Source organism: Salvelinus fontinalis, chromosome 11 (assembly GCF_029448725.1).
Source record: "Salvelinus fontinalis isolate EN_2023a chromosome 11, ASM2944872v1, whole genome shotgun sequence".
NCBI classification, from domain to species: domain Eukaryota; kingdom Metazoa; phylum Chordata; class Actinopteri; order Salmoniformes; family Salmonidae; genus Salvelinus; species Salvelinus fontinalis.
The window spans coordinates 41,268,138-41,289,134 of NC_074675.1; the positions used below are offsets into that span (position 1 = coordinate 41,268,138).

The 20,997-nt window shown below is 43.2% G+C and overlaps 1 protein-coding gene across 8 annotated transcripts in view; it reads left to right on the forward strand.

The window, feature by feature from the left end:
* LOC129866085 (chloride channel protein 2-like) overlaps positions 1-20,997 on the forward strand; it is a 249,482-nt gene that overhangs the window by 187,567 nt on the left and 40,918 nt on the right. For all 8 annotated transcript variants that reach the window (XM_055939252.1, XM_055939250.1, XM_055939256.1 and 5 more), the window contains 3 exons: positions 10,820-10,889; positions 11,107-11,217; positions 13,093-13,306. In XM_055939252.1, coding sequence (XP_055795227.1) covers positions 10,820-10,889; positions 11,107-11,217; positions 13,093-13,306 — 395 coding nt within the window. The remainder of the gene's footprint in view (positions 1-10,819; positions 10,890-11,106; positions 11,218-13,092; positions 13,307-20,997) is intronic.

A 20,997-nucleotide genomic window follows, 5' to 3' on the forward strand; every position in this document is an offset into this window, starting at 1 on the left:
TTCTCTCCTTCGCTCTCTCGCTCATCCTAGCTCACTTTCTTTTTTTGCCTTCTGTACTTTATCTCAAATAATCTGAAAAGAAAATGAAATTATACTTTTTGGAACACAGTGAGACCAATCTACTCTACTCTAAATTACCCCTGTGATGGCACTGTTTCATCCCATCCCCCCTTGTTCCTCCAACGTCACTCCCAACTTGGCCAGACCAGTTTCTCGGGGGGGGGGGGGGGGGGGGGGGGTCCAGCCTGCTACTATATATGGAGCAGTATTTCTGAAGCAGTAATGGACGTTGTCATTAACTTTGTGTGTGTGTCCACTGTTGAGGTTGTATTTTTGGCCTTTGCTGTGACGTAGTTACACACACACACGTACATGCATACGTAGTCAACTTCACTCACATACACACGCGCACACACACACACTAACTCAGTCGCACACAAAGCGTGTCTGCTGGGATGATGTCTAATTACATGGTGTAGTTGAAAGCGCCCAGAGTCGTAGTTTGTTTCTCCCACACTATGCAAATGGCCCAAGCTTTTATTAGACAGAGACAGACAGACAGACTTTCTATGGATTGATTCTCTCTATAATATTACTCATAGGCTGTCTTCTCTATCACAGACTGACCGTTTTTAGCTATCACACTGCATTGAGACAACTTTTTGACGCCAATAGGTTTTTTTGCAGTCGTTTCCCAGTCCTCTGTTGGAGGGTGGTGGCAGCCCAGTAATTGGAGTGGGAATAAGAGTAGGGCCCTTGGAGGCCCCTAGGGGCATGGGCGATAGACTGTCCTCTGGTTCTGTCACACACAAATGGTAGAAAATGGCGCCAACGGATAGGGTTGCCGTGTTTCTAGCTCTTAGGAAACTTTGCAGTATTATGTTTTTTTTATGTGTTATTTCTTTTCTTTTTTTCTTTTTTTTCTTAAGGGGTGGATCAGCTTTAATATTGCGGAAAGAATGTTGCTTCCATCAATGTAATTGTCTGCATCATTTCCAATCCCCCATATATTTTTGGGGCAAATATATATATCCATACACGCATGCATACATATACACATATATACATACACATACCTATATAGACATACATACTTTTTTAAAGAATATACCTTTATTATTATTCCCCGCAAACCCTACCACCGATCCCCGAATTGGAGTAAACTAATAAACACTTCGGCTTTTACCTTCAATTTATACATCTTATACACATTTTACAGACACAGTCTACTTTACAATAGTTCTCTCTTGTTTGTTCTTAGTCCTTCCTCTATTTCTGATGTCCATCTAGTTTGATTTCTATTTGTAACTGTGCTATTTCACAAAAGTTCCGAACCTATATACATTTTACAGATCCCGTATGTTTTACATTGTTTGTCTTGTTATTAGTCCCACCCTTCAGCTCCATTCAACCCTTCCCATCTATCTCTCAACATCATCCATTTCGGATTTCTATTTGCCATATATTTTTCAACTGTGCTGTGATGCTTCACAAAATAATTGAACCTTTCTATTCTCATAGCTTCTACAGATTGTAAATTAAAAATTAAAAATGTTGCAAAAATAATTATTATATTATTGATTGATTGACTATGGCTTTTCAAATCACCCAGTATTGCTATCTGTAGCGTTAGTTCTAGGCAAATGTTGCAATTCTTCAGCCATTTCTGGATCTGTGACCAAAAACGAGCTACATATGGACAATACCAAAATAAATGATCTAATGACTCTGCCTCCTCACAGCAGAATCTGCAGAGCTGGGAAGATTGTATCCCCCATATATATAACATTCTATTAGTTGCAAGAAATTTGTATAGTAATTTAAATTGAAAAATTTGAAGTTTTGAATCTGGCATTGTTTTGCGTATCAATTCATAAACCGTGTGCCATGGAATGGGTACGTCGAAAATCTCTTCCCAACTATTTTGCAATTTATATGGCACATCTGTCAGTTTTTTGGTCCTTAAATTAAATTGGTATATGTTTTTATTTATCACACTTTTCTTTAACCATTTATGTTCTTTAATACAGGGCCGACATACAAGTTCCTTACTTTTTTCCCCTTCTACTTGCCTCTTCCATTTTTGTGGTAATGCTGCAATTAATTGGTTGTAATTTTGGGTAGAGCAGACATTTACATATGTCTGTGTTAGCTGCATGTGTGACATAACTCCACCAGTCCTATTTATGATATCATTCACTAAAATTATACCCTTTTTAAACATTTCTTTGAAAAATACATTTTTTTATCAATTAGTATATTTGAATTTAACCACAATATTTGTTGTATTATTTGTTCTGTCTTTTCAGGTGGATTAAACTGAAATTGCAACCAACTTTCTAAGGCATGTTTAAAAAATAAAGATATTTTGGAGATTATTTATTTTTCAAACAACTGAAAGTGAGCAGGTGTAATCTGAATAAAGGGAAAAAGGCCCTTCTTCAACATAGGATGAGACATTCGTACCAATTTACTAGAGAACTAGTTTGGATTTAAGTATAACTTTTGTATGACTGATGCCTTTAGTGAGAGGTCTAATGCTTTAATATTTAATCATTTCTGCCATCTGAATTCATTTTCGTTATATAAATAGGCCCTTTTAATTTTATCTGGCTTGCCATTCCAAATAAAATGGAATATTTTTTGTTCAAATCATTTAAAAAGCAGGTCACTAGGTGTAGGCAAAACCATAAGCAAATAGGTAAACTGTGATATGACTAAAGAGTTAATCAGGGTGATTTTTCCACAAATAGACAGGTATTTTCCTTTCCATGGTAGAAAGATCTTATCTATTTTTGCTAACTTTCTATAAAAATTTATTGGAGTGAGATAATTTCTTTCTTTTGGGATTTGTATACCGAGTATGTCCACATCTCCGTCATACCATTTAATTAGTAAACTACATGGTAATGTAAAATTTGCATTTTTTTGTGATCCAATACGTTATATAGTAGTACACTTATCATAATTTGGTTTTAATCCAGAGAGGATAGAAAAAGTATCTAGATCCTCTATGAAGCCGTGGAGAGACTCTAATTGTGGTTTTAAAAGAAAACATGAATCATCAGTGTACAATGACACCTTCGTTTTTTAAGCCACGGATTTCTAATCCCTAAATAATTATTGTTTGATCTAATCTTAACAGCTAACATTTTGATGGCAATAATAAATAAATATGCCGATAGTGGACAACCTTGTTTTACTCCTCTAGATAGTTTAAAACTTTCTGAGATGTAGCCATTATTTACTATTTTACACCTAGGGTTACTATACATAACTTTAATCCATTTTATAAGAGATTCCCCAAAATTGAAATGTTCCAGGCATTTATATATAAACTCCAGTCGTATTTTATCAAAAGCCTTTTCAATATCAGCTATGAAAACCAGGCCTGGTGTCCCCGATATTTCATAGTATTCTATTGTTTCCAGTACTTGTCTTATATTATCTCCAATGTATCGTCCATGTAAAAAACCTGTCTGATTAGGATTAATAATATCTGACAATACTTTTTAAATTTTATGCGCCAAGCATTTTGCTAGGATTTTTGCATCACAACACTGAAGTGTAAGATGTCTCCATAATGATATCAGACCTTCTTGTTGCGTGTCTGATAATCTACCATTTATATAGGAGTGGTTAAAACATGCTAATAATGGTCCTTTGAGTATATCAAAAAAATACTCCACTCGTATGCCATCCAGTCCTGGAGTTTTCCCATCCTTAAAGGCCTCAATTGCATCAAGCAGTTCCTCCTCTGTAATTTGGCCTTCACATGAGTCTTTCTGTACAGATGTTAATTTTACATTATTATTAGGGAAAAGATTCATACAATTAGTTTCAGTTAGTGGAGATGGAGGAGCCTGAAACGAAAACATATTCTTAAAGTACTTTACTTCCTCTTTCAAAATATAATTTGGTGAATCATGCGTGACTCCATCATTTGTAACAAGTTTTAATACATTTGTTTTGGTAGCATTTCTATATTGAAGATTGAAAAAGAATTTGGTGCATTTTTCCCAACATTCTATCAGGTTCGATTTATTTTTTATAATGTATTACACTGGATCTTTCTTGAATAAGTTCCTCCATTTCTTTTTGTTTTTCCTCTAACTTATTCTGTGCCTCTATGGTACCATTTTTATTGCTATCTAACTGTACTGTTAGTCCTTCAATTTCCTTTGTTAATATGGACTCTTTTGATCTAAATTGCTTTTGTTTTATAGATGAGTACTGAATTGCATGGCCTCTAAAGGCACACTTAAAAGTGTCCCATACAATACGGGGATCTGCTGTACCTATGTTATTTCTGAAAAAGTCAGTTATAAATTCTTCTGTCCTCGTTCTAAACAATTTATCATCTAGTAGGCTTTGATTAAATTTCCAATATCCTCGTTCACGTGGAAAATCTGTAAGAGTAATATATATGCCAATTATGTGATGATACGACCGCATTCTGTCCCCTATCAACACTTTTTAAACTTTGGTGCCAGAGAGAATGGCATAAGAAAGTAGTCAAGACGACTAGCTTGATTAAGCCTCTGCCATGTATATCTCACTAGGTCAGGGTATTTAAGTCTCCATATATCCACTAATTCCAATATATCCATGACATTCATGATTTCCTTTGTAACGGCTGTCGTCTTCCTCCTCGCCTGAGGAGGAGAAGTTTGAAGGATCAGAGGACCAATGCGCAGCGTGGTAATTGTTCATCTTATTTAATGGAAGTGAACAACTCAAAATACAAAACAACGAAGTGAAAACCGAAACAGTTCTATCTGGTGCAGCCACACAAAGACTGAAAACAACCACCCACAAAACCCAACAGAAAACAGGCTACCTAAATATGGTTCCCAATCAGGGACAACGATTGACAGCTGCCTCTGATTGAGAGCCATATCAGGCCAAACACAGAAAACCAACACAAAATTAGAAAACATAGATTACCCACCCAACTCACGCCCTGACCACACTAAAACAAAGAAAATACAAAAGAACTATGGTCAGAACGTGACAGTACCCGCCCCCCACCTGAACCTATAGGGGAGGGTCTGGGTGGGCATCTGTCCGCGGTGGAGGCTCTGGCGCTGGACGTGGACCCCACTCCACCATTGTCATTACCCGCTTCCGTGGCCTCCTAGGAACGGCGACCCTCGCCGCCGACCTAGGATTGGCAACCCTACTAAATGGCCCCACTGGACTGAGGGATAACTCAGGACTGAGGGGCAGCTCCAGACTGAGGACGGCTCTGGCAGCTCCTGACTGGCGGACGGCTCTGGCAGCTCCTGACTGGCGGACGGCTCTGGCAGCTCCTGACTGGCGGACGGCTCTGGCAGCTCCTGACTGGCGGACGGCTCTGGCAGCTCCTGACTGACGGGCGGCTCTGGCAGCTCCTGACTGGCGGGCGGCTCTGGCAGCTCCTGACTGGCGGGCGGCTCTGGCAGCCACTCGTGTCATACGTTTTGTGTTATTACATACAGCCAGGAAGAACTTTTGGATATCAGAGTGGCGGTAACTCACCAGCATTGCGACTAGGAATACGACTTTCCCGAATCAGATCCTTTGTTCGTACCCCCAGGGCAATTGAACTCATTTCTGCTGTTCCAGGACTGTTCCAGGACACCGCCGGCGGAAATGGGGTACTCGGAGTGGACTTTTAGTCCGACTCAGGAGACGCGCACACCACCCTCTGCTTCCCAGTATATTACTTGCTAATGTTCAGTCTGGATAATAAAGTTGACGAGCTCAGGGCGAGGATTTCCTTCCGGAACGGCATGGCTCTCTCGGGATTTACTGTCTGAGTCCGTACAGCCAGTTGGGTTCTCAGTTCATCACGCAGACAGGAATAAATATCTCTCCCCGAGATGTTTCATGATTAACTGCTCATGGTGTGATTGTTATAACATACAGGAACTCAAGTCCTTTTGTTCACCCGACCTAGAATACCTCTACATTAAAATGCTGACCGTATTACCTCCCAAGAGAGTTCTCTTCAGGTTATAGTCACAGCCATGTATATGCCCCCTCAAGCCGATACCACAATGGCCCTCAAAGAACTTCACTGGACTTTATTCAAACTGGAAACCACATATCCTGAGGCCGCATTCATTGTAGCTGTGGATTTTAAGAAAGCAAATTAGATTGTTTTTTTACCAAAGTTCTATCAGCACATTGACTGTAGCACTCGCACTGCTAAAACAATCAACCACTGCTACTCCAACTTCTGGAATGCCTACAAGGCCCTCCCCCGCACTCCCTTCAGGAAATCTGATCACGACTCCATTTTGCTCCTCCCTTCCTACAGGCAGAAACTCAAACAGGAAGTACGCGTGCTAAGGACTATTCAACGGTGGTCTAACCGATTGTTTTGATCACGCGGACTGAGATATGTTCCGGGTAGCCTCCGAGAACAACATAGACAAATACACTGATATGGTGACTGAGTTTATCAGGAAGTGTATAGGAGATGTTGTACACACTGTGACTATTAAAACCTAGCCTAACCAAAAACTGTGGCTAGATGGCAGCATTCGCGCAAAACTGAAAGTGCGAACCATAGCATTTAATGACTGTAAGGTGACTGGGAATATGGCCGAATATAAACAGTCTAGTTATTCCCTCCATAAGGTAATCAAACAGGCAAAACGTCAGTATAGAGACAAAGTAGTCGCAATTCAACGGTGGGAGTTTTAAAGGAATTATAAAGATGAGTATGAAGGAGAAATAGGATAGGACTATAGCTGCTATGCATTAGACTGTTACAGTACAGTTACAGTAGGATGTTACAGGAGAATGTTACAGTAGGATGTTGATGGGGTGGATGTTCCCGTTGTTTTTCAGTGATTGCATCAGCTATTTTATGACCACCTTCCGCTGTTATCCTGGTCCCGTGTGGCTCAGTTGGTAGAGCATGGCGCTTGCAACGCCAGGGTTGTGGGTTCAATTCCCACGGAGGGACCAGGGTTCAATTCCTACGGGGGGACCAGGATAAATATGTATGAACTTTCCAATTTGTAAGTCGCTCTGGATAAGAGCGTCTGCTAAATGACTTAAATGTAAATGTTATTCTGTAAAAGTTGTTGGTTCTGGCACAGAAGATCAGGGATTCTGTGATTTGGGATTATGTTGTGTGTGTGCATTTGTTTAGTAGTTGAAGTCCCCTCTTGCAGCATCCCAAGGTCTGAAAGTCATATCTGAGGTACAGTACTGTAGGTGATATTCCATGATGATACAGTAATAATGAAGCCATATCTGTCTGCTCATACCTGCGTGAGTCAGCAAGAGCATTGCCTAGGCAACCCTGTGGCAGGGAGGTAAGAACCCAGGGTGACAGTCACTGGGCAGGGAGGCCAACGTCACCACCGCCAGTCACCATGGGAATAGCTGCCCTGCCTGCTGTCCTAGCGACTGCCAATGAAGGGGAAGTGACGTCATCGCACGCTGCCTAAATTATTTGCCTCTCACCTGTGTGTACGTGTGCGTGTGTGTGGGTGCAAGACAGAGGGGACTAATTACTAGAGCAGTAATAATGATTTTATATCAAACAAGGCAGTCAACAGAAACCAAGCCTGGTCTCCTCTCTTCTCATTAGAGACCAGAGAGAGAGGGATAGAAAGAAAGAAAGTGGTGGTGTGGAGGCAGATAAAAAAGGAGAGTGTTGGAAGAGAGAGCTGTGTTACTGTTTGGTAAGACTATTCAGTTCTAGGGAACCGTGTAACGTTAAACTGAATAAGTGGATTGACTTACAGCAGTGTCCACTCTGCAATGCTGTGTGTGTGTCTTAAAGAAGTACAGAAAGGCACTACACACAAATACACACTCACAGACAAATACTTATTTATTTCGCTCTACTTTTCTCTACACTCACACTCCTCCAGGTGCCATCTTAGTTCATACCTCTGTAATAACCTTAAGCCCATGTTATGAGTTTCCAGATCCATTAAACCTCTCTCCCTTATTGAAGTTTGCCTGGCCAGACTGTGTTTACCTTTTTGAGAAGTTAGATTGTTGTTTTTGCCAAATTTCTGACCATTTCCATCATGGTGCATGGTAATTGACAACATAACAGCTATTAGGTTAGACTATTACTTGTGTGTGTTATACGTGTTGTGTCAAGTGGCAGCCCGCCACACATTCTTCTCTGCCATGCTCCATTTTCCATCAATGACGCCTGCTGTGTGTGTATGAGGTGTGTGTATGACGCAATAATCCCCAATGACATTCACATATGTGTATGTAATCCTCTGTGTTTAAGTAATCCTCTGTGTTTGTGTGTGTGTGTGTGTGTGTGTGTGTGTGTGTGTGTGTGTGTGTGTGTGTGTGTGTGTGTGTGTGTGTGTGTGTGTGTGTGTGTGTGTGTGTGTGTGTGTGTGTGTGTGTGTGTGTGTGTGTGTGTGTGTGTGTGTGTGTGTGTGTGTGTGTGTGTGTGTGTGTGTGTGTGTGTGTGTGTGTGTGTGTGTTTGGATAGGTGTGAAAGCAGCGTAGGGTGTAGAGTTACTGGCAGAGATCCATTAGATCACACTGGCAGCTGGGCTTAATTACTGCTAACTAGAGAGAGAGGGAGGGAGAAAGCTAGGAAAGAAAGAGATGTGAATGGGGGGAAATGGAAAGGAGAGAGAGATGAGTGTAATTAAGAGGTCTATTTAAACCTCTAAACCAGGCAGATAGTTGTTGAGAGGTTTATGTAATGGCCACGTCACACTTCCATCCTCTCCTTGCAAAAACTGAATCCCTAGGGAGCTGTGGCTTCCGGAGGAAGCTCTCTTTCTTTGGCCTGTGTGAAAGTTGTGTAGGGGTGTTTGTATGTGTGGGGTTGTGGCTATATTGGAAAGGTGTGTGTGTGTGTGTGTGTGTGTGTGTGTGTGTGTGTGTGTGTGTGTGTGTGTGTGTGTGTGTGTGTGTGTGTGTGTGTGTGTGTGTGTGTGTGTGTGTGTGTGTGTGTGTGTGTGTGTGTGTGTGTGTGTGTGTGTGTCACCGGTGACTAGGCTTGGTCAGTTTCCAGAATTTAATTCTATTCATTCATTTCAATTCTAACAAAATGAGCACAAGTAATATTAAAATCACATCGACACTGTTAGCTAAAGGCTAATGAGCGAAACTCAACAAACTAATTGCAAATCCAGCTCATAAAGTTATACAAGCATAGCTAGTAGCTACCGAATGTCATTTTCGGTGAGTGGGGACATTTACAAGCGAAAGTGAACTAGACAAATTGTGCGAATGAACAAAGTTGTGATGCATGCTTTTCTGAAGGAAGAGCAGCATGTGTGCATGGAGCAGAGGGGAGAAGATAACAAACGCTAGCAGGAATTACGGGGGAAAAATGCCAGCTGTACAGAACTCATCCAGAGCTCTTTGACTTCTGGCAGAAAATCATTGTAAGATTTCTGATGGCAAACATTTAGTGAACTGCATACAAGTGTAACTTCATCACCTCATGTGCGCTGCACAACGAAGACTCGCTGACAGATATAGAACACACCACAGAGGGTTGGTGGCACCTGTATTGGGGAGGACGGGCTTGTTGTAATGGCTGAAGCGGAATCAGTGGAATGGTATCAAATACATCAAACGCATTCATTCTGTTCCGGTCATTATTATGAGCCATCCTCCCCTCAGCAGCCTCCACTGAACACTACTGCTTTCTCCGGTTGCGCTCTTTACAAACAAACGTGATGTAACGCTCTGAGTGTCGGGAGGTGCGAAGTCAGACGCAGGAACAGCAGAGCTTCAATATGTTGAGTCTTTTAATACTCAACTTGCAAACACAATGTCCAACACGGACGTACTGGGTGTCACACACAACGGTCCAACGACACGATAAACAAACCCAGTCCACAATAATAACATCCACTCCCGAAATCCAAAAGCCACAATGAAACAATCCCGCACAAAGAAGCGTATGGGCTGGCTGACTAATAAAGCCACACTAATTAACAATTAACTGAACACAGGTGATACAAATAAACACATAAGGAGGGGGAGGAAAAAGAGTCAGTGGCAGCTAGTAGGCCGGTGACGACGACCGCCGAGCGCCACCCGAACGGGAAGGAGAGCCTGCCTCAGTTGAAGTCGTGACACGTGACTGGCGCAACTGTTCTAGGGAACTATGGTAAGCTTCATAATGTAAAATAATGTGACAGGTGAAATGAAGAACGCAATTTGCGTTATCTCCTAACGAATTGCACAAGTAGCTACAAATATAAAAATGTATTTAAAAACTTGAGGAAAAATATTATATTGAGTCTGAGTCCTTCGTGGTGAATTTCCACAACAAACTTCAAATAAATAGTTTTGACGGTATTCAAATAGCATCCTGTGGATTTTTCCAAATATCCCAGTATACAGTAAATCAAATAAAACTTTATTTGCCACATGCGCCGAATACAACAAGTGTAGACCATACTGTGAAATGCTTACTTACAAGACCTCAACCAACAGTGCAGTTCAAGATGGCCCAAGCCTATCACTACTGACATTTCCTTTTGTTTGTCTCTAATTAGCCGCCTCTCCCGTCGGTGGTGACCGCATCTTCCAATCAGCTCGCTCATTATCCAGAGTTCAGTTCATTTCAGGGTTTTCATCAAATGAAGGCGGTGTGTGACAGTTCAATCTCACCCAGATGGAGACCGACGTTAGCTAGTTCGCGCCTGAGAAGAGATGAGTCTATCACAATGGAGTATTTTCTTTTATAGTGCAGAATAAAAGACAGTACTGATCAGAAGTCAGAGCAGCTGAGTTAAATGGAGGATTGTCCTGTTGGCTGACTGAAATGCCACACTGTTCCCTCTGTGACTTTGTATCTGTGTGTCTGTCTCAGTTCTGGATGTCTGCTCTGGCCACCACCATTCCTGTGCCATGTGGAGCCTTCATGCCCGTCTTCGTCATTGGTAAGAGAAGTGTGTGTGTTTCAGCAATAATGTTAACCCTGGGAACATGCTATGCTATGCAGTCTTGTGTGTGTCTGTGTACCAGTATGTTACGCTCTCATTAAATGTTTGTGTGTGTGTGTGTGTGTGTGTGTGTGTGTGTGTGTGTGTGTGTGTGTGTGTGTGTGTGTGTGTGTGTGTGTGTGTGTGTGTGTGTGTGTGTGTGTGTGTGTTCTAGGGGCAGCGTTTGGCCGTCTGGTCGGGGAGAGCATGGCCGCCTGGTTCCCTGATGGCATCCACTCTGATGGCACCATCTACCCCATAGTGCCAGGAGGGTACGCCGTTGTGGGTGAGTTACTGTAGACACACACGCACACACACACAAAGACAAAGTTTGGTACAGCTAGACAAGATTAACAATACCTATTCAAGACTAGACACATCTCGACACCATTATTGTAACAATTAGGAAGTAGAAAGTCAGATCCAATAAGACACTGCTAGACCCGGTAGGAATATAAAGACATTTATGTCAAAGATAAAAACTAAATGATGCGCTTTAGAAGTCCCCTTTGGCAAGATGTCCTTTAATGTTGTTGCTATGAGTGATATTGCTGTTAGCGTTGTTGTTGACGGTTGTGCTGATTATGCTGTTGTTCAGTGTAGGGGTTGATGTCAACTGTATTTGTGTCTAATGGGTGCTGATGTTGTTGACTCACCTCTAACTCAGCTTTCTGTCTCTCTGATGTTCCCTCTCTTTAATCTCAGCATGGCTACATTTACCCTCTCATTGTCTTTCTCTCTCAAATCAACTGAAATGGCGCTCTCTTTCCCCCCTCCATCCTTAAAAAGTTAGGAATAATCAACTGAAATGGCGCTCTCTTTCCCCCCTCCATCCTTAAAAAGTTAGGAATAATCAACTGAAATGGCGCTCTCTTTCCTCCCTCCATCCTTATAAAGTTAGGAATAATCAACTGAAATGGCGCTCTCTTTCCTCCCTCCATCCTTATAAAGTTAGGAATAATCAACTGAAATGGCGCTCTCTTTCCTCCCTCCATCCTTAAAAAGTTAGGAATAATCAACTGAAATGGCGCTCTCTTTCCTCCCTCCATCCTTAAAAAGTTAGGAATAATCAACTGAAATGGTGCTCTCTTTCCTCCCTCCATCCTTATAAAGTTAGGAATAATCAACTGAAATGGCGCTCTCTTTCCTCCCTCCATCCTTATAAAGTTAGGAATAATCAACTGAAATGGTGCTCTCTTTCCTCCCTCCATCCTTATAAAGTTAGGAATAATCAACTGAAATAGCGCTCTCTTTCCTCCCTCCATCATTATAAAGTTAGGAATAATCAACTGAAATAGCGCTCTCTTTCCTCCCTCCATCCTTATAAAGTTAGGAATATCAACCTTCTCTCCCTCCTCGATCACTGCTGCCCACTCTCTCCACTCCTCCTTCTTCCTCTCATTATATCACCTCACCTCTTTTTCTATCACTGCTGCCCACTCTCTCCACTCCTCCTTCTTCCTCTCATTATATCACCTCACCTCTTTTTCTATCACTGCTGCCCACTCTCCCCACTCCTCCTTCTTCCTCTCATTATATCCACTCACCTCTTTTTCTATCACTGCTGCCCACTCTCTCCACTCCTCCTTCTTCCTCTCATTATATCACCTCACCTCTTTTTCTATCACTGCTGCCCACTCTCCCCACTCCTCCCTCTCATTATATCCACTCACCTCTTTTTCTATCACTGCTGCCCACTCTCTCCACTCCTCCTTCTTCCTCTCATTATATCCACTCACCTCTTTTTCTTTCTTCAATAACGGTTACAAAATATTGAAGATGGTTTTTTTTTAAGTACTTTTTAAACTTTTTAATCTTTGACCTTGTGAGGTACAGTCATCTCGCCCATCCCCCATCCATCCATCCCTCCCTTCCCCTCTCTTTCGCTCCCCTCTCCTCCCTCCCTCCCCTCTTCTCCCTCCTTCCTTCCCTCCCTTCTCATCCTACCTCCCCCATCGCCCCTCCTCACTTTGTTGTTCTAGTATTATTGATGAAGGCTCAGTATAGAGTTGAGGGCATGAGATGTATTATTGCACTGATATTACTTTACTAATGTCAATGGACAGTAACCTTTATCTGTACCCATTCCTTCCTCTCATCCTCTCCCCTCTCTTCTCTCCTCTCCCCTCCCTTCCTCTACTCATCTCCCCTCGTCTCCCAGGTGCGGCAGCCCTGTCTGGAGCGGTGACCCACACGGTGTCGACAGCGGTCATTGTGTTTGAGCTGACGGGTCAGATCAGCCACATCCTGCCGGTGATGATAGCGGTAATACTGGCCAACGCCGTGGCCCAGTCCCTCCAGCCCTCGCTATATGACTCCATCATCAGGATCAAGAAACTACCCTACCTCCCTGAGCTGGGCTGGGGACACCACGAGTACGTAGGACTACACTTCTATATATCAATCTATCTACGTTAACTATCTATTTTTGTTAACTATCAATCTATCTACGTTAACTATCTACGTTAACTATCTATCTACGTTAATAACTTCTTATGGATCAAATCCCGTTAGCGCGATCGATTTGACAACATCCGGTGAAATGGCAGAGCTCCAAATTCAAATTAAATTATTAGAAATATTTAACTTTCATAAAATCATAAGTGCAATACACCAAAATTAAGCTTAACTTCTTGTTAATCCAGCCACCATGTCAGATTTCAAAAAGGCTTTACGGTGAAAGCAAACCATGCTATTATCTGAGGACAGCACCCCATCATACAAACACATGACAATCATATTTCAACCCGCCAGGCGTGACACAAAACACAAAATAATTCATGCCTTACCTTTGAAGATCTTCTTCTGTTGGCACTCCAATATGTCCCAGAAACATCACAAATCGTCCTTTTGTTCAATTAATTCCGTCGTTATATCCCCAAAATGTCCATTTATTTGGCGCGTTTGATTCAGAAAAACACCGGTTCCAACTTGCCCAACATGACTACAAATTATCTAATACGTTACCTGTAAACTTGGTCCAAACATTTCAAACAACTTTCCTAATCCAACTTTAGGTAATTTAAAACGGAAATAATCAATACAATTTAAGACTGGATAAACTGTGTTCAATAGCAGATAAAATCAAAGTGGGGCGAGCTTCAGGTCGTGCGCCCCAAACAAAACAGTCCACTTGGCTCGACTCCCAACATGAAAGGGCTACTTCTTCATTTTTCAAAGGAAAAACATCAACCAATTTCTAAAGACTGTTGACATCTAGTGGAAGCCATAGGAACTGCAACCAGATGCCTCATAAATCTAGTATCCCATAGAAAGCCAATTGAAAACATAGTCATCTCAAAAAAAGATATTCCTGGATGGTTTGTCCTCGGGGTTTCGCCTGCCAAATAAGTTCTGTCATACTCACAGATATGATTTTAACAGTTTTAGAAACTTTAGAGTATTTTCTATCTGAATCTACCAATTATATGCATATCCTAGCTTCTGGGCCTGAGAAACAGGCAGTTTACTTTGGGCACGCTTTTTATCCGAATGTGAAATTACCGCCCCCTAGCCCAAAGACCCCTAGCCCAAAGACCCCTTGCCCAAAGACCGCCCCCTAGCCCACTATCTATCTATCTACGTTAACTATCTATCTATCTACGTTAACTATCTATCTATCCCCCTCTTTCTCCCCACTTTATTTTTACTTCTATTTATCCCCTTTGTTTCCTTCTGTCCTTTTCTCATTCTCTTTAAATCTCTTGGTGCCTCTTGCTGGGTTGGGGACGAGTGAGGGGACTAGTGGTTTCTCTTGCTAGGTTGGGGACTAGTGGTTCCTCTTGCTAGGTTGGGGACTAGTGCGGAGACTAGTGGTTCCTCTTGCTAGGTTGGGACTAGTGGTTCCTCTTGCTGGGTTGGGGACTTGTGAGGAGACGACTGAGGGGACTAGTGGTTCCTGTTGCTGGGTTGGGAACTAGTGGTTCCTCTTGCTGGGTTGGGGACTTGTGAGGGGACTAGTGTTTCCTCTTGCTAGGTTGGGGGTTGGGGACTAGTGAGGGGACTAGTGGTTTGGTTTCTCTTGCTGATTTGGGAACTAGTGAGGGGACTAGAGGTTCCTCTTGCCAGGTTGGGGACTATTGAGGGGACTAGTGGTTCCTCTTTCTTTCCCTTTATTTAACTAGGCAAGTCAGTTAAGAACAAATTCTTATTTTCAATGACGGTCTAGGAACAGTGGGTTAACTGCCTTGTTCAGGGGCAGAACGACATATTTGTACCTTGTCAGCTCGGGGATTCGAACTTGCAACCTTTCGGTAACTAGTCCAACGCTCTAACCACTAGGCTACGCTGCCACCCCCTGCCGCAGCCTCTTGCTAGGTTGGGGACTTGTGAGGAGACGATTGAGGGGACAAGTGGTTCCTCTTGCTGGGTTGGGGACTAGTGAGGGGACTAGTGGTAACTCTTGCTAGGTTGGGGACTAGTGAGGGGACTAGTGGGTCCTCTTGCTGGGTTGGGGACTTGTGAGGAGACGATTGAAGGGACTAGTGGTTGCTGTTTCTGGGTTGGGGACTAGTGAGGGGACTAGTGGTACCTCTTGCTAGGTTAGGGACTAGTGAGGGGACTAGTGGTTCCTCTTGCTTGGTTGGGAACTAGTGAGGGGACTGGTGGTTTCTCTTGCTAGGTTGGGGACTAGTGAGGGGACTAGTGGTTTCTCTTGCTAGGTTGGGGGCTAGTGAGGGGTTTAGTGGTTCCTCTTGCTACGTTGGGGACTAGTGAGGGGACTAGTGGTTCCTCTTGCTAGGTTAGGGACTAGTGAGGGGTTTAGTGGTTCCTCTTGCTACGTTGGGGACTAGTGTGGGGACTAGTGGTTCCTCTTGCTAGGTTAGGGACTAGTGAGGGGACTAGTGGTTCCTCTTGCTAGGTTGGGGACTAGTGAGGGGACTAGTGGTTCCTCTTGCTAGGTTGGGAACTAGTGAGGGGACTGGTGGTTTCTCTTGCTGGGTTGGGGACTAGTGAGGGGACTAGTGGTTCCTCTTGCTAGGTTAGGGACTAGTGAGGGGACAAGTGGTTCCTCTTGCTAGGTTGGGGACTAGTGAGGGGACTAGTGGTTCCTCTTGCTAGGTTAGGGACTAGTGAGGGGACTAGTGGTTTATCTTGCTGGGTTGGGGACTAGTGAGGGGACTAGTGGTTTATCTTGCTGGGTTGGCGACTAGTGCGGGGACTAGTGGTTTATCTTGCTGGGTTGGGGACTAGTGAGGGGACTTGTGGTTTATCTTGCTGGGTTGGGGACTAGTGAGGGGACTTGTTGTTTATCTTGCTGGGTTGGGGACTAGTGAGGGGATTGTGGTTTATCTTCCTGGGTTGGGGACTAGTGAGGGGACTTGTGGTTTATCTTGCTGGGTTGGGAATAGTGAGGGGACTTGTGGTTTATCTTGCTGGGTTGGGGACTAGTGAGGGGACTTGTGGTTTCTCTTGCTGGGTTGGTTGTTCTCCCTCTCCCCCTCTCCCCCTCTCTCTTTATCTCTCTCTCTCTCTCTCTCCCTCTCTCTCTCTCTCTCTCTCTCTCTTTATCTCTCGCTCTCCCTCTCTTTCTCTCTCGCTCTCCTTCACACCACCCACTATGCTTTGATTTCACCACAGGGGACCGAGCGGACCAGGAGTGTGTGTGTGTGTGTGTGTGTGTGTGTGTGTGTGTGTGTGTGTGTGTGTGTGTGTGTGTGTGTGTGTGTGTGTGTGTGTGTGTGTGTGTGTGTGTGTGTGTGTGTGTGTGTGGGGGGGTTGGTGTGTGGGGGTTGGTGTGTGGGGGTGGTTGTGTGTGTGGGTGGGTGGGTGGGTGGGTGGGTGGGTGGGTGGTTGCGTGTGCCTGTGCGTCATTAGACATTGTTATGTGAGCTAAGTGTAGGTCGTGTTGTTTTTCATTGTGCTGTTACATAATTTCTCATTTACATGTAGATTATACAAAGTTACAACATGTAGTTACACAATGTGCAGGTGTGTACACACAAACACACTGACAGCAGTTGGCACAAAAATGACAACGTAGACCAGGTTTCTATGCAGGATGCTCTGTCACCTCTCCTGTTCATCTATCATTAAAGGCCTGTTAGAGTGTGGCTTACATTCAATATAACCTGAAGCATTGTATATGTTCTGTTTCTGTTAACTAATGATCAACCACCCACACTCTAATGATCACACCTCTTAAGACCTGGTTCCATTTGTACTGAAGTCAACCCAGGATGGGCTGGCCTTGGTTGGCTAGCTCGAATTGGGTTTCCACTACTTCCAGAAATTAGAAATTAGAAATTATGTAATGTTGCTAGGTAGCTGTGACTGTGCAGCTGGCTTCGCTAATGTTGCTAGCTAGCAAGATGTTAACTAACTAACGTTACCCGATACTCCTGCCACTGCCAGCCAGACCCAGAGCCATGTACTTAGCAAATCATTTTAGCTTGCTAACATTACTAGCATAACAGGCTAGCTAGCTAATTCTTACCTAGATTATCATGGCATATGTTATTAACTGTCAGTTGTGGCTCCTTTGTGTGATGTATTGTTGTCTCTACCTTCTTGCCCTTTGTGCTGTTGTCTGTGCCCAATAATGTTTGTACCATGTTTTGTGCTGCTACTATGTTGTGTTGCTACCATGTTGTTGTTATGTTGTGTTGCTACCATGCTGTGTTGTTGTGTGTTGCTGCCTTGCTATGTTGTTGTTTTAGGTCTCTCTATATGTAGGGTTGTGTTGTCTCTCTTGTTGTGATGTGTGTTTTGTCCTACATTTATATTGTATTTATTTTTATTATCTTTAATCCAAGACCCCCGTTCCCGCAGGAGGCCTTTTGCCTTTTGGTAGGCCATCATTGTAAATAAGAATTTGTTCTTAATTGACTTGCCTAGTTAATTAAAGGTTAAATAAAAGCTAGCTAGCTAACCAAGCAAACAGATGACAGGTTTGATAGGATGTTGCTAGCTAGCTAGCTAGCCTTCAATACAACCTGGCCAGCTAAAATTCCTGCTAGCCAATGTCAGCTAGCGAGCTTGTTTCAACTCTAGGGTTTTAGCGTGGGTTTCTGTATAAGCACTTTGTGACATCTGATGTAAAAAGAGCTTTATAAATGCATTTGATTGATTGAATTGGTAGCTAATGTTAGGTAGCAAGCATTCAATGGCTGACTGTTCTCATAAAAGTTTGTGTAGTGCATTAATGAATTATGGATCCAGCTATGTTGGTAATTCGTGTCATGTCTGACTACTGCAGTACTGCTTGTGCTAGCTAACAGCAACAAGCCCAGATGAGCTAGCTGGCAGTTGCACAGTAACTGCGTTACCAGCCCGAATTCTAATCGAGCTGGTACCAGTTGTGAAAATGGGCTGCGCTGGCCCGGGTTTGCCCCGACCTAGTTCGTATTTGAGTCAACTCTAATTTGGCCCTAATTTTAAGTGCCAGTGGAAACGGGGCTTTATTTTATTTATTTATTTTTTATTTTACCGTTATTTTACCAGGTAAGTTGACTGAGAACACGTTCTCATTTGCAGCAACGACCTGGGGAATAGTTACAGGGGAGAGGAGGGGGATGAATGAGCCAATTGTAAACTTTAGTCTGAACACTGGAAGCATCTACCTGAGAGAGAGGTGTTACTTGTCATTTTTTACAAAACATAAAACCATTCTGGGATTTTAAATTAGCATGGTAAATATGTGTGTGGTTGTGTTGTTCCTGTTGCTGGTGGAGGGCTGAAGAGCACTCCCCCTCTATCTTGCCCTCTCTCTCTCTCTCTTTCTTGCTCTCTCGCTCTTTCTTTTTCTCTTTCTCTCTTTCAATTTCGGTCTTGCTTTTTCTCTTTTTCTCTACCCCTCTCTCTACCTCTCTCTCTCTACCCCTCTCTCTACCTCTCTCTCTCTCTCTACCCCTCTCTCTACCTCTCTCTGTACCCCTCTCTCTACCTCTCTCTCTCTTCCTCTCTACCCCTCTTGCTCTCTCTGACCCTCTCTCTCTCTACTTCTCTCACGCTCTCTCTCTCCTTCACATCATCCACAATGCTTCGATTTCACCACTGCGGATCAGGTGTGTGTGTGAGCACTAACTGCATTTGAGGCAGGGAGTTGAGTAAGATGAAGAGGGGAAATTAAATGAAAGAGTGCATGAAGTGTGGCCCCCAAGCTGTTTGTGTTCCTATTCATTCTGGTACCCATCCCACTTCCCACACAAACACACATTCAACCATAGGAATGCTTGTGTAACACTTGGGAAACACACATTCACTAACACACACTATGAGAAAAGCAGTGTCATGTTGGGGCACGAATCTCCTTCTCTCACTCAGTCTTGCACTCCCTCTCTTCTCTCTGCCCTTTTGACAAATCCATCTCCAGCTTTTGAGTGGTATTTCATTTCAAATCAAATGAAATCAAATTGTATGTCTCACATACTGTAACGTCTGGAGAGTGATGGGTGTGGAGTCAGACGCTGAGAGCAGAAGGTAGAACGGGAAAAACGCTTTAATGTCCTTTCGTAAAGTAACTAGTCACAAACATGGGTGAAGCCCAAAACACAAGTGCAACAAACCCAAAACCATAGTTACAAAAATACCGGACAGCGAAAACCCAAAAGAACACAAACACCACATACGTCAAAATAACAACAAGCCCGCACAAACACCAGCGGGCTAAACGAACTTAAATAACACCCGTCCCAAAACCCCAACAAGGAACAGGTGAAAACAATTAGACAAAAACAAACGAAAAGGAAAAAGGGATCGGTGGCAGCTAGTAGACCGGCGATGACGACCGCCGAGCGCCACCCGAACAGGAAGAGGAGCCACCTTCGGTGGTATTCGTGACACATACACATATTTAGCAGATTTTATTGCGGTCGTAGCAAAATGCTTGTGTTCCTAGCTCCAACAATGCAGTAATATCTAACAATGCACAACAATACACACAAATCTAAAGTAAAGTAATGGAGTTAAGAAATATATAAATATTAGGAATAGCAATGTCAGAGTGGTATTGATTATAATACAGTAGTAGAATAGAATACAGTATATACATATGAAATGAGTAAGGCAGTATGTAAACATTATCAAATCAAATCAAACTTTATTTGTCACATGCGCCTAATATAACAAGTGTAGACCTTACTGTGAAATCCTTACTTACAAGCTCTTAACCAACAGTGCAGTTCAAGAAGAGTTATATTTACCAAATAAACTAAAGTAAAAAAAATATTAAAAAGTAACACAATAAAATATCAATAGCAAGGCTATATACAGGGGTACCTGTACCAAGTCAGTGTGCGGGGGTACAGGTTAGTTGAGGTAATTTGTACATGTAGGTAGGGGTGAAGTGACTATGCATAGATAATAAATAGCGAATAGCAGCAGTGTACAAAACAAATGGAGGGGGTCAATGTAAATAGTCCGGTGGAAATTTGATTAATTGTTCAGCAGTCTTGGCTTGGGGGTAGAAGCTGTTATGGAGCCTTTTGGACTTGGCGCTCCGGTAACGCTTGCCGTGCGGTAGCAGAGAAAACAGTCTATGACTTGGGTGACTGGAGTCTCTGACAATTTTATGGGCTTTCCTCTGACACCGCCTATTATATAGGTCCTGGATGGCAGGAAGCTTGGCCCCAGTGATGTACTGGGCCGTATGCACTACCCTCTGTAGTGCCTTACGGTCAGATGCCGTGCAGTTGCCATACCAGACGGTGATGCAACCGGTCAGAATGCTCTCGATGGTGCAGCTGTAGAAGTATCTGGGGACCCATGCCAAGTCTTTTCAGTCTTTTGAGGGGGAAAAGGTTTTGTTGTGCCCTCTTCACGACTGTCTTGGTGTGTTTGGACCATGATAGTTTGTTGGTGATGTGGACACCAAGGAACTTGAAACTCTCGACCCGCTCCATTACAGACCTGTTCGATGTTAATGGGGGCCTGTTCGGCCCGCCTTTTCCTTTAGTCCACGATCAGCTCCTTTGTCTTGCTCACATTGAGGGAGAGGTTGTTGTCCAGGGAACCACACTGCCAGTTCTCTGACCTCCTCCCTATAGGCTGTCTCATTGTTGTTGGTGATCAGGCCTACCACTGTTGTGTCGTCAGCAAACTTAATGATGATGTTAGAGTTGTGTTT